At 34.8% G+C, this 13,681-nt stretch overlaps 1 protein-coding gene across 4 annotated transcripts in view; it reads left to right on the forward strand.

Moving 5' to 3' along the window:
• LOC117181395 (supervillin-like) overlaps nucleotides 1–13,681 on the forward strand; it is a 206,552-nt gene that overhangs the window by 164,343 nt on the left and 28,528 nt on the right. For 3 of the 4 annotated variants that reach the window (XM_033374005.1, XM_033374006.1, XM_033374007.1), the window contains 3 exons: nucleotides 7,700–8,158; nucleotides 8,783–8,933; nucleotides 9,016–9,167. The exons of the other annotated variant lie outside the window; for it this stretch is intronic. In XM_033374005.1, coding sequence (XP_033229896.1) covers nucleotides 7,700–8,158; nucleotides 8,783–8,933; nucleotides 9,016–9,167 — 762 coding nt within the window. The remainder of the gene's footprint in view (nucleotides 1–7,699; nucleotides 8,159–8,782; nucleotides 8,934–9,015; nucleotides 9,168–13,681) is intronic. 4 annotated transcript variants of the gene reach the window in all.

Here is a 13,681-nt window from a genome sequence, read left to right on the forward strand (position 1 = left end):
GGAAAGCTTTCGATTCGACCTCCCATAGACTTATCATCTGTCTTTTGGAGATCTTAAAGGTTCGTCTGCAAATAGTTAGGTGCATAGAGAGATTTACGCCGCTTTGTAAAACCAGATTTACTATCTCATCTGGAAAAAATCGTGTGACAACTAACAAGGTCATCTTTCAGAGAGGTGTCTTTCAGGGCGACAACATGAGCCCACTCCTCTTTTGCCTTACATTATTGCTACTATCTCTAGCACGATAGATCTTAAGATTTATGCTAAAAACAAAGAGCAACTACATCTAGCTCTAGCGATTGTCGAACGATATACTAAGGAAATTGGAATGGAATTTGGGTTAGACAAATGCGCCAAGGTTTATTTGAAGTGAGGAAAACTTAATGGGATCCCTGAAGATCCTGAGCTCGTTGAAAGAAGCGCTATACGACACCTTTGCGCTGGAGAGACTTATACATACCTGGGCGTGCAGATAAAAATGTCTCGTCCGGCAGATTTGGTCTTTCGAACTGTCGGCGAGGAACAAAGTATTTGCAACGAACATGCTTGCCGTCCCGGTAGTACTCTATTCATTTGGAGTGGTTCCATGGACGAAGAACGAACTCAGATCCCTTGATATCGGGACAAGAAAGGTTATACATATGAACAAAAGCATGCATCTTATGTCTTCCGTTCCACGACTGTACATCTCACGTTGTCAAGGTGGTCGCGAAATATTAAGTCTTGAATGTCTTCACAACAGGATTATTCTGGGTACAGCACATAGAGTTGCAAATGGAAGAGACCCTCTTCTTAAAATGGTCAGGAATCACGAAGAAGTGGGCATAGGAGCGTTTCTGTACAAAGCAGCGGTGGAGGCTGCTGAAACACTCGGACTTAACTTCAGTATTAGGAATGAGTAAAATGTATTAAATCTAATCTATCTCGAGTACTCACTCCTGAGACAACAATTGGCACAAACACTAAATGTGACCCGATGAGCAATTTGCCAACGTTTAAGAGCCATGGGAAAATCCAAAAGTATGGAAAATGGGTACCACGCCAACTGACCGATAGACGAATGGGAAATCGAAAAACCATTTGTGAAATGCTGCTTGAATGGTTCTAAACGAAATGTTTTCTGCATCGAATTGCCACGGGGGACAATAAATGGATTTATTTCGAGAACCCAAAGCGAAAAAAATCATGGCTTTCACCTGGTGAGGTCGGCCCATCGCCTCCAATGCCAAATCGCTTTGACCGAAAGACAATGCTCTGTGTTTGGTGGGACCAGTGTGGTGTGGTGTACTTTGAGTTATTAAAACCTGGCGAGGCGGTGAATACGGATCGCTACCGAAACAAATTATCAATTTGAAACATGCGTTGATCGAAAAACGGCCGGAATGGGCCCGATGGCATGGCAAAGTTATCGTACAACATGACAACGCACCGTCTCATACCGCTGAAGTGGTAAAGAACACATTAAAAGCATTGAATTGGGAAATAATATCGCACCCGCCGTACTTTCCAGACCTCGCCCCGTTCGACTATCACCTTTTCGCATCGATGGGACACTCACTCGCAGAGCAGCGCTTCGCCAATTTTGAAGAGGTCGAAAAATGGCTCGTCGAATGGTTTACATCGTAAGAGAAAAAAATTTTTTGGATTGGTATCCACGATTTGCCTGAAAGATGGGCAAAATGTGTAGAATCCGATGGTCAATACTTTGAATAAATTTTTTTTTGAGATTCCCTTGAGTATTAAGTGTTTTCTTTATTGAAAAAACCGTCAAATTTCAACTAAAGCCCCTGGTATATTAATAATAAGCAATTATTTAAGACTTCATGTTCCTAAATATTGCTTGTGCAAATATGTTTTTGAAATTTGAAACTATAGTAAGAACGATTTTCAATTTACACCAATATTGAAAGATCAAAATCATAATAAAATTGAAAACTTCTATCGACTTTCCTTTTTTGCCTTAATTTTTTTATATATTATATACAAAATAAAATGATTAATAAAATAATAAAAACTCTGTGCCATCATATTATAAACTGTTCTTTATATACTTAGCGATTTATAAAGCACTTTTATCAATGTTTCACCATTGTTATACTTTTTTAAATGTCCCTTTTTTATGCCATTTTTTACAGGAACGGCAACGAAAAGTCTTAGCTGAAAAATAAAAACTCCATGACTAAATTAATAAAAAAAAGGATACTAAAAATGACAATCATTTTCAAGTACTTTATTTTCCATTAAAGCTTATCAATTGCATCGACCGTGAAAAGCCTTACTTTTTTGTAAAATTAGCTTATTCAACTAATATAATAATCATAATATTTCAATTGCAGTGCTATATTAACAAGTCAATCATTAAACTTCAAGGAAAAATGAATTTGTATACTAGTTCGTTCTAAGGCTATATATAATTTCATATTTTTTTGCGTTTGTAACTCAAAACAATATTTAAAAAATTTTAATGTTCAACTACTATTAATAAATAATCATATTATGCAATATTATTATAATTATTCACTTTAATCAATACAATAAATAATAATAATATCAACATTTAAATAGAGATGACAGAACTTATACTTGAACTGCCCGCCAAAAAGTAAACCGAATTTTCGTATGAAACTCGAGCAGCTTACATTTTTTCATAATAAATCTTGCTTTGAAAAATATGAGAAGCTTTCTTGATTAGCGTACTGCAGAAGAAAATTTGATAAAATCTTTTTTATTATATAAAAATTAAATTTTTACGTTTTTTCCCATGTATTTGAATGAATCTCGGCCCAATGAACAGTCAGCGCCACCGTGGCCGCGGTCAACTCTCACGTCACTTCTAAAGCATAGGCTGGATAGGAAGAGCCAGGGGGCTGGTGAATCAGAATGTGCCAGTTCTGATGAATATTTTGGAAACGAATCTTTACTGTATGGCGCCACATACAGTATTTTTTCGAATTGTGATAGATAGTGACTAGTTGGAATTATTATTGACTAATGCATTTTTATTTATTCTTTGCATAAATTATCATTAATCAGCATTTGACAAATACCTCTTTGTTAAATAATTTGAATTTATATACATAATTTTCTTTTGTTGAGATCTTTTATTGCTTCAGGTACATAAGGTGCAAAATAATTTTTTACATAATATAGGGTATTTATTTGATTAAGAATTACACAGGCCGAAAAAATGACATCTTTTTTGTACCAAAAGACTGGACCATGTAGCACCGAAGTATTTTGGTATCCTAAAACCGAATCCGTTACACAAATTTTTCCTATACGTCAGGTTTTGGATATCCTAACCTAAAAGTGCAAACATGGCTATTTTTATCCACATTTGAGGCAATATAATACGATTAGCCATTTTCTCCCCTAAAAACTGCTAACTTCATCTAATGCACTAACCGCTTATTTATTTATTCGCTCACTATTTGCTTTCTTCGTCCTTTTTGCTAGTTTTTCATTGTATAACTAAAATGGTTAATGTGCGATACCTCAGAGAGAAAAATGGATGTGAGATGATTAAAAATGAAAATAAAAGGTAAAAAGAAGTGTACTAAAAGATGACGGAGGTTTTTAGGAAAAAAATTGCTGATTATGTTATATTGTCTCAAATATGGCTAAAAATAGCCATTTTTGCACTTTTAGGTTAGGATATCTCAAAAACCTGACGTATGGAAAAATGTAGACAACGTATTCGTTTTCAGGGCACCAAAATCCTTCAGGCTCACATAGTCCGATAATTTGTAAGTCTTGCAGGTCATTGTTAAACCTTATGTATGTATTAAAAAGGATGTACTCATAAGTTTAAAAATGATGTAAATTTTAGAATTTTAGTCTAAAAGATTAATTTCATAGTGATAGTTTCCAAATATACCCTGAATGTAGTCATAATTTTGATTTAAATTTCTTATTCAATTACAGTAACATTTTCAGATATGGTTTGAAAAATTTCAAAATGTTGAAAGGCATGTAAAATTGGTAATTTTCATAAAAATGCAAAATTCCATTAAAAGAATTGGCGAGTTTTCTTACCTGTAACACAAACTTTGACGATATTTTCTAGTATTATTAGAAAAAAGTCTAACGCTGAATAATTTCGCAAAAAATTTTGAAAACTAAGAGTGCCTGCGACATGAGGGCCGAAGAAAGAAAGATCAAATTGTTGTACGATTAAATTACCAGCTGAAAAATTCAAATGCAATAATAATGTACGTAAAAAGTTTTATATCGTATGATCAGTTGTAATATATCTTGAAGAACGGGATAAAATACTTAACCCCTACGATTCACAACCATCAGTATTGGTCGATATTTAACAGTTACGTAATTTCATTTTAATTTCGGAATATCGATCATGTTATAGATTTAATATTTATGTTGATATTAAGAAATGTATAATCAGTTGTAATTGTAAATAAATAAATAAATTACGGTGTCATTGGATTAATATTAAATAATATTAACTTTTCTTGTAAACTGGCGTAGAATGTTACTTCACAAGTATTCAATTATACGTTTTTAACATTATCTGGAAATGAATAATGATTCACCTTGAAATTTTATAAATCGTGATCTGGGAAAACTTTAATAAACTGCATAATTGTTTCCAAAAATAATAGAAAAATATTTTATGAAGTTATTTTATTTAATTTATATGTTTCTAGAATATGCCTGCATAATTATCGCTTATGATTGACATGATTTACATTTCAATATTACAGATTGACTTAATTTTACTTACATTTCTGAGTGTTACCCATTTTACAATATTCAATATTTATATCAATATGAATAAATTTCTATTCAATTATAATTGTAATCAAATATAAATTATTCCTAAATTCACCCATTTATTAATATAGTATATATTAACCATTAATAAACTACTTCATTACATATTGCATGGACTGAGAGTAAAACTCCAGAGAACTAAAGTAGGTTCTAAACACAGCTCTTTCGGATGGAAGTCCACTCCCTTTGGGATCATTTTCAAGTATCTTTGTTCAGTACAAAAACTAAAGGACTGATCCTCTATACCTACTCTCCTGGGGATTAAAACGCTAACCAGTTACTGCCACAACCAATCCATTTCTGAGTGATTGAAAAGGAGGTAATGTCCACTCGGGATGGAAACGCTTTCTCCCTGGAATCAATATTTTCGGATATGGTGGAGAGTTAAAACTAACGGTTCCTTTTTCGTCGGTTCAGTGTTTAAAGCCCAAAGTGAGGAAATCCTATTACTGTCAATCCCTGGAATATGGAAGAATGGATAACAAAAAGCTGGGATCTAGCCACTGGTTGAGTCTACCCCTAGAGTCAAGCGCTCACATATACCCGCGGTGATCTCCGGCGTCACTGGGCAGATGCGTCAGATTATCAATATCCCCCCTTAACGCCAACACGTTTATGAATAACATAACTTGTGGTTTGCCCATCGCCGAGCCTCACCTGTGCGCGTTGCGATTCTAACTCATTACTTTAAAGTATTATAACTGCTCAAAATGAGAAATTCTATTCTATAATTATGGTCATCAAACCATAGTCAAAGATTCTGCAGCGATTGTTGCGTCTGTCATAGTAACAATTACTGCCCAATTCCCGAGCCGTCGCGCTTACCGCCGCAATGGGATTGGATAGGGCTGAAGTCGAACGACATCAGTTGATTGTCGTCTCGCGTATGCTCGAATGTTTTTGCGTCGCTTCATCACACTTCAAAATTTGTTTTATTTTCAAGTTATTTTCTGTGTACATAACTACATAACTGTGGGTGAGTTAAGCGGGTGAGTGGTGCACAGGAAAATCTAAATAACAACACGATATCAAGGTATGCTTGTGGTAATTGTTTACTTTGACGGCTTCTGTTAAAATTGGCTCTTCAAGGTATTTAAATTGCTTAAAAATACTAATAACAGCAATATAATAATAAAATAGAAGGAGCAAGAAGGTTTTTGCAACTTTTTCATTGTTTTTAATTTTTAAATTTACGAAACAGTATGTACCCTAGAAGCACGGAACATTCCAGGAACGTTCCGCGGGAACCTCCGGAACGTTCCCTGAGCGTGTAAAATATCCGCCCCTTAGGAACGTTCCAGGAACAGTCCACTGGAACGTTCAAACAATAAATTATCGTTATTGTTATTATTATTAATGAATATGCGAATAACCGTAAGTGACAGATCAAAATTAATGTCAGTTTATGATATAGACACCATATTACAATGTAGTATGTACGGTACTCAAAACTCAAAAATGATATCTGTTTTTACCTATCTCTTACGGTTTACGAGATAATTTTTAAGAAAAATAACAAAAATCCCCGCAGGTCCCAGTGGAATGTTCCTGGAACGTTCCCAAGCGGCGGACGCTGCGTATTACGGTCATGCGCCGGAACGGTTGAGGTGCGTCCGCAATTGTTCATGCGAGCGCAGCAACAGTTTTTGTCTCTCTCCCACTCGCAAGTTCTGCGCGACGGCAGCAGACTTAGCAGTAACGGTCTCGGTTAACTCCTCTCCGTGTAGGGATGGATGTGTACACTTGATGGTATCGAATGTCTACATATAAACTGGTCTGTCGGTAACCGACTACGTACGAGAGTTTTGCTTTTCTGCAGTTTTCCTCTACCCTGCCAAGTGTTCAGGTGAATGCTCGCGCATCGCATTACCTGAAGGCCCATTGTGATTAAGGTATTTGGAGTAATTACGGAAAGTGGAGCGTAGTCGAATGGGTAATTTCTGTCGACCTTCTAGGGAAAGAGGGGTATTTAAATATGTAAAAACGGCAATTACACATGGAACTAATAAATTAATAAATAGAAGAGCTTATGTCAAAATATGTGTGCATATATCTCTTTCTATTGTTTTATTAGTCACTGTGTGTTAATTTGTAAACCGTAATGCATGATGACTTCGTGAATCTTTACATTTGGAGTGATTGGCAGAGAAATGGATCACCAATGCAGGTCATAGCAGTATTGTGGGACAATTATATTATTTGAATAACCATCAAATAACTTACAGATTTATCTAAAATCTGTCACTTGTCCTGTGCATCCTTTACTCCTATCTTATAAATTTCGTAATCCCCAGTAGTATAGCGTAACTAGAAACGGCTGACTTTACGCCAGCGGCGTAGCCAGGATTTTTTTCGGGAAGGGAGGGGTCTTCAGGTATATTTTTAAGAAAAGAGTGGGGGGAAACGGAATTGAATAATAAAAATACTTAGTTTCGGGGGGGGGGGGGGCTTGAGTCCCCAAGCCTTCCCCCTGGCTACGCCGCTGCTTTACGCTTACCCCATAAGGGATTTTTTTAAAATGGTTTAATAATAACTGATGAAGAATGTGCTTGTATTGACACGAATGTGGCGCCGCAATCCGTACTGAGAAGGTATCCTTTTTTATCAAAAACTTTGACGATTGAAATGCATAGAGACTTGAAGGGCCTGGTTTTTCAAATCGACATAAAAAAATAATAATTTTCAGGTCTTTCGTTCCGAGTGATACCGTATTCCCTTTTTTGCGTTCCGTCGAATCGCAGGTGGTTCGTGACGCATAATAACTATTTAAAAAAAAGGTTCATAGGGTGATTTTCTTCGTTCAAATGTATTCTGAATTAAAATTTTCAAAGTGAATTTTATATGATTCGAGCGTGTATTAGAAATAATAAATGAGTTAATAATTGTTTATAATGGTGTGTGAAAGATTCTAGTTTTCGACTTCGGTAGCGAGTTGTACATATGGAACGGGAAAACAGTATCTCCCAATAAGAAAAAAAAAGCAGTGGAGTTAGCTGCAGAACTGTGGGCGGAAGGTTACGATTATTCAGAATGCACTGTTTGCGCTGTTAGTGCATCATCTGTGATTGGAAGACGGGAGAAATCTGATTTTAAAAAAAAGAAGACTACAAGACCGAGCTGGTGCCTATTTGCGAAACTTACTCAGCACACTGAAACTGTTTTGTTTCGAGAGAAGTTTGTAGATTGGCCAAAGGCGGCGGGAATAATAAGGATTAAGGAAATTAATGGAAAGGAACTAACAGATGGATCGATCGTGATAGAAGCCTCTGATGTAAGATTGATGGCAGAAGAAAATACATCGCCTGTCGATTTAATTTTAGAGGGAAGTCACCTTGGACGAGGCACCGGCTGGTACGACGAAGAGGTAAAGAAATTTACGTTTTTAATATTTCTTTATTCAAAAATCAAATTTTTGCTTTTTAAATTAATTATTTTTACGTAAAAATATCTTATGAAAAGTTAAAATACAATCTGTTCTATATACTATGTATTTTTTCAAGTTTCTTTTCAGTTCAAGTTATTTTATGGTTCGCATTATATAATTTTAAAAACAAGTGGACAATCCCAAAAAATGTATTAAAAAAATAATCAAAATAGGAAAATAATCATTAAAAACAATTTTCCTAATAAAGAGATACGAACTTCAAATAAATTGAAAAATTACAGGAATTTTAAGGGATTTCATGCGATTTCATACGATTTAAGAAATTGCTAGAATTACGAGGAACTTTACAATATCTCAAATGATTTTAAAGAATTTCAATAGTTTAGAAAGGATAACCTCTGAAATTGTTTGGTAAATTAAAAAATATGAATTAAAGAAATATAAATATTACATATTCGAATATAAAATTCCTCGTGTAAGACATTTTTCCCTAGTTTAAAATTACTATCTCGATTCTTTTTAGGTCGCGTTGATTTTTTGGGAATATAAATGACCTATTTAAATTTCAAATTTTATAAATGACTTTTTTAAATATTGTTTCAGACTTTAAGACAGTATATTGTCAGTACAATTAACGTGACTGTATGGCATATCGATGAATTTTCATATACGCTTTTAGACGAATCATCTGTAGGACAATTTTATTCTGGAGACAGTTACATTGTGCGATGGATGTACACCGTCACAGTAACGGGTTTGCGAATAATTCTGTATCCGAAATAATCTTTAGATATACAAATAAACTAATATTTATTTAATCAAATCATATCTTACAGGTCGAGAGTTAAATGGACAGCCATCTAAGCACGCCGCAAAAGGCAGAGACCGTACTGCGTACTTTATTTGGCAAGGAAAAAATTCATCTTTGAACGAACAAGGTGCCGCTGCTTTGCTTACTGTTGAATTAGATCGCGAAGAAGGACCTCAGGTACATAAATTAAAAAAGAAATTAAGTCATTGAGGCCACCGGACCGGAAAAGCGGAAATTACCGGGATTTTTTTAAACCCTGTTGTAGCATAAAAAGTTATCCAATCATTTTAAATGTTACTTAACATCAAAATTTTTAAAGGCTTTAATTTTCAAGAATAATTGAAAATTCTTTTAATACTGAAAGACCAAGTTGGCCATTTTAACGCTTACTAGGGCGCCTTATGTTAAAGGAAAAAGTCAAGTTTTTGATTTTGTTAATTTGAACATTTTTAGACCTTTTTTAGAGATTTTTTAACTGCATTGCAATCTGTACTACAGAAAATTCCCTCAAAAATAGATAGAACATTTTTAACTGTTACCAAATTTAAAAGCAGTTATACCAATTGTAAATTATCGATTGAACAAAAAATTAATTTTAGATTTTAAACCTAAAGTTACTTTTTTTAATTATTATTTATCTATACTCAACTTATTTGTACAAAATTTAAAGAAAGTTCAAAAAGAAGGAAGCCAGAAGACACTACCAAAACTTCTTCATTTTATTAGTTCTTCTTTATTATTATTATTCATCAAGTAGTAGTTATTAAATTTTCCTTATTTACTAAGGTTGAAAAAAATTATTACTATCATACCTCGCTGAATGCACATACCTTTTAACGATTCGTTCGAATGAAGAAATATTTTAAAAATACTTTATTATATCTCAATGAATATTTCTTCTGCCAGAAGTTGGGACTTACTAGAAAAACTCCCTCGATAAACGAAGCGATTGAAATATTTTCTACAACTATTTTAACCTTCTTACCAAAAAAAAAGAATGACTTTTTCCTATACCAAAAATGATACATTTAAATAGCACATCTAAAAATAATAAAAACCTTCTGTCTTTCGGAATGAGTTAAAGTCAAAACATTGATCAAATTTCATTTCCCGTGAAATTCAGTTTTTGCGTCTTGTTTTCAGAAACGGTCGTAGACCTTACTTGTCTTTTTCCAAGGTTACAGTTGAAGATTCGATCAAGCTTTCATTTAAGCGCAGGTATAAAGTTCTACCACATCTCATTCATTTTCAGATACTCAAGCATAGCCAAAAACAGGTCTCAAAAACTTGACGTGATAGTTCTCTTTTGTTGACGGATACTTAATTAACCTCCAAAAACTTGTCAAAAACCACTTTAACTATTCCAGAGGAAAAATTTATTTTGGAGGGTATAATCAATACGATATGCGAGCCGTTCTCTAGAAAAAACGGCTTAAGTCGATTTAGGCCGTTTCTAAAATTTATTAATTATTACATCGTTGCGTGCCTCTATTATGTGTATGTGAAGTTTCAAGCAATATAAACAAATGAATAAGCTAACACAGTCGGTGTAGAAGCCAGTCCGTGGCGACCCAACCGCGCACAGTACATTGTTCTAACTTGTAAAATTAAAAAATTGAAATCTTTTAATGCTTAACCGATTATAAATTCACAAAATTATAAATCGATCGGAATATTATTTAAATTTTCAGAATGGACCATTTTAAATTAATAGCGCTTCAGGTTGTACCATTTGTTAGAAGTAAATGTGTTGGAAAGATTTAAACGAACAATGAAGGAATTGTCAATAATTATAAAAGTTTATTCAGTCGGATGGTACAAAGGATCTTAACGGATCGGCTCGCTGATACGCAGTGACCAGATCAGCATCGGTCTTGACGAATCATAAAAATCCCAATCTAGTGTATGAAATGTCCAACATTCGCCCAACCTTGAAGTTTGGCTCGACCTAGAAATAATTATTGTAAACATTTGCTAATCTGAAACTGTGCCTGGAAAGTATAATAAAATAAATCTGATCTTTATCTACTAATCTAATCTAAAAGCTAATTATCCTAGCCGAAGCGATTTGGTTGTTTAATCGTGTTTCTTGGTCGCAGTTTTATCTCGCTATCAATTTCTGTATTCGATTCTTCTGAAGATCGTAGAACACCGTTATCTAGGGAGTCTTTTCGATCTTCTGCCTTATCTTCATTTCCTGGGTTTTGTGAGTCCTCATTAAATGTGATTAAATCATCTGAATCACTTGCTCTCCAGATTTTTAATTGGCTGGCATTAGCTGTTGAAACGCACCTCCTGCCTCGGTCATCCTTGCGTAGGCTAGCAGTGCCCTAGGTATCTGCGGGTAGCTTTCTCGTGATAACCAGAGGTCCTCTGAATTTTTCTATGAACTTCGATGATTCTCCTGGTACAGATGGTGCATTTTTTATATAAACTATGTCTCCGACATCGAAGGTTACATTCTTTTGACGATGTTTATCATAGGATGCTTTATAGCTGGCTTGGGCTTCTCTGATTTTTTTGCGAGCTTCGTCCTGGACTATTTCTGATAATACGTAGCGATATTCATCATCAATTGTTCAGTTCAAGATGTGTTGAACTCCATGTTTTTCACTCCGAATTCTACGACCATTGGTAGTGGTCCTTCATGCTCGATGTGTGTAATGTTGAACGGTCGATGTCCTGGAGGGATCGGATGAAGATCGCCTACTTAGCGAACTCTTTTGTCTGTTGTCATTAAACAGCGTAGACAGCGAAAATGTGCTGCTTCATGTACCTTCTCATATTTGGGAAGCAATCAAATTCTCTCATCTTTGCGACAGTACGATCTTATCCGGGATGACTTCTACGATCGTGGAAACTAATATTGAGACTTTTACGTAGACGTTCGGTTACAACGTAAAGTTTTTTAAAATGTTTTCACACTTGTACAATATGCCATTGATAAGTTCAAGGTTAGAAATTTGACATCTTTTTTTAAAAGTCGATGCAGTGGTTTTGCGATTACAAAAAATTTGGGAATAAACCTTCTAAAGATACGTGTTAAACCTAAAAAGCTACGCACGTCGTGTAGATTTCGCGGCTCCGGAAAGTTGCAAGTTTTGTAAACATTAGATTCGGTTGGTTTGACCCCTTTCTTTGATAGATTGTAACCTACGTGCGTTGTTTTAGTTTTCAGAAACTTATACTTCTATTATTTGAGTCAGTCCTGCTGTCTTTAGGGCGCTAAAAACAAATTCAAGTTTCTCTTTCGTTTCTGACTAGGTTTTCGCTTTAATTGGAAAATCGTCTAGATAAAATTTAACAATATCATCTAATGGACATACAATTTTTTGTATCAATTTTGTAAATTGAAATGAAGCATTTTCAAGTCCGAAACACATTCTCGTAAACTGATCCGTTTGTTTTTGTGTTGTGAAGGATGTTTTTCTTTGAGCCTCTTCAGTAATGATTATGTAAAGGTGCTCTTGAGCCAAATGTAAAACAGTAAATATTTCGCAATCACCTAATTCTGATAGGTATTCGTCGATGTTCGGTAAACAATAATTAATTTTTTTGTTCTGAGTGTTAAGCTTTCTATAATCTACGACTAATCATAGATCTTTATTTTCTCGATTTATTACAGAGGCCGGACTTGCATAAGGTGAGTCCGGGTCATTTACAATGCCTACTGATCTACTTTTTCTAAAGATATTTTTCGAAGGGTCGCTATTAATGTCGCTTAAATGTTGTGGTTTAAAACTTACCGGTTTGCTTCCTGATTTTCAGTCATGTACATTTTTAAAAGATTTGTACAACCTAGCTCGCCTAAGCAAGTTAAAGAACAGGATCGGTGTGCATTTAAAAAGTCAATTAATTCGTCGAATTCTTCTTGCGCCATATTTCCGTTTCCTACGTCGACAACCTTTCTTAGTCCTCTCTTCAAACAAGATAGTAGATTATTCTGGCAAAATCTTATCTTTTTGGCTTGAATTAAGTAAAGGAGTACTCAAGTACGGTTAGAAAATTTCCTTTTTCTGCGATATTCAACCTTTGGATGTTCCGTAAAAGTGCGAACAATAATGAAGTCCAAGACTTGAAAGTCGTTTGGGAAAACACATATCGGATTATTTTTCACCAGTACGCTGTCAAGTATCACGTCGGCATTTAAAATCGCTGTAAATGTCACTTTAAAGAAGGGACTGAGACCAAAATGCGTCTAGAACGCAAAATTCGCTCCTCGCCAGCTCTTCGCCTATTTATATTTTCCCAGCGTTACGAACTAGAATCCTCTATTCGAGCTCCTCGCAATGAACATTTGAACAAAGAGCACAGACTGAGTGGTCGAGTCTACCCGAAAACTCGGCATTACCTGATTAGAGTTGGTAAATCGCAGTGAAAAGTCGACTTTCGACTTTTCGATCCAGTTCTTACGCGTCGACATTCAAAGTCGATTAATCGATGGGAAAAGTCGACTTTTTCGACTTTTTGCTAGAATTGAATTTAATTCACTTAAAACTACTTACTTTAAACACAATTCGCTTAAAATTACTTCAAACTACTCTGAATGAAAAAAAGGAAATAAAGAGAGACATTGATAAAATATTTGTAAATAAACATACGAGGGTGGATCAAATATAAACCGGAATTTTACAAATACTTTTCTTAGCCAATCGCAAGCACTCTCACAGTGTAGGTTCTTGTAATGTAGT

This window comes from Belonocnema kinseyi, chromosome 10, assembly GCF_010883055.1.
Source record: "Belonocnema kinseyi isolate 2016_QV_RU_SX_M_011 chromosome 10, B_treatae_v1, whole genome shotgun sequence".
Lineage (NCBI taxonomy): Eukaryota > Metazoa > Arthropoda > Insecta > Hymenoptera > Cynipidae > Belonocnema > Belonocnema kinseyi.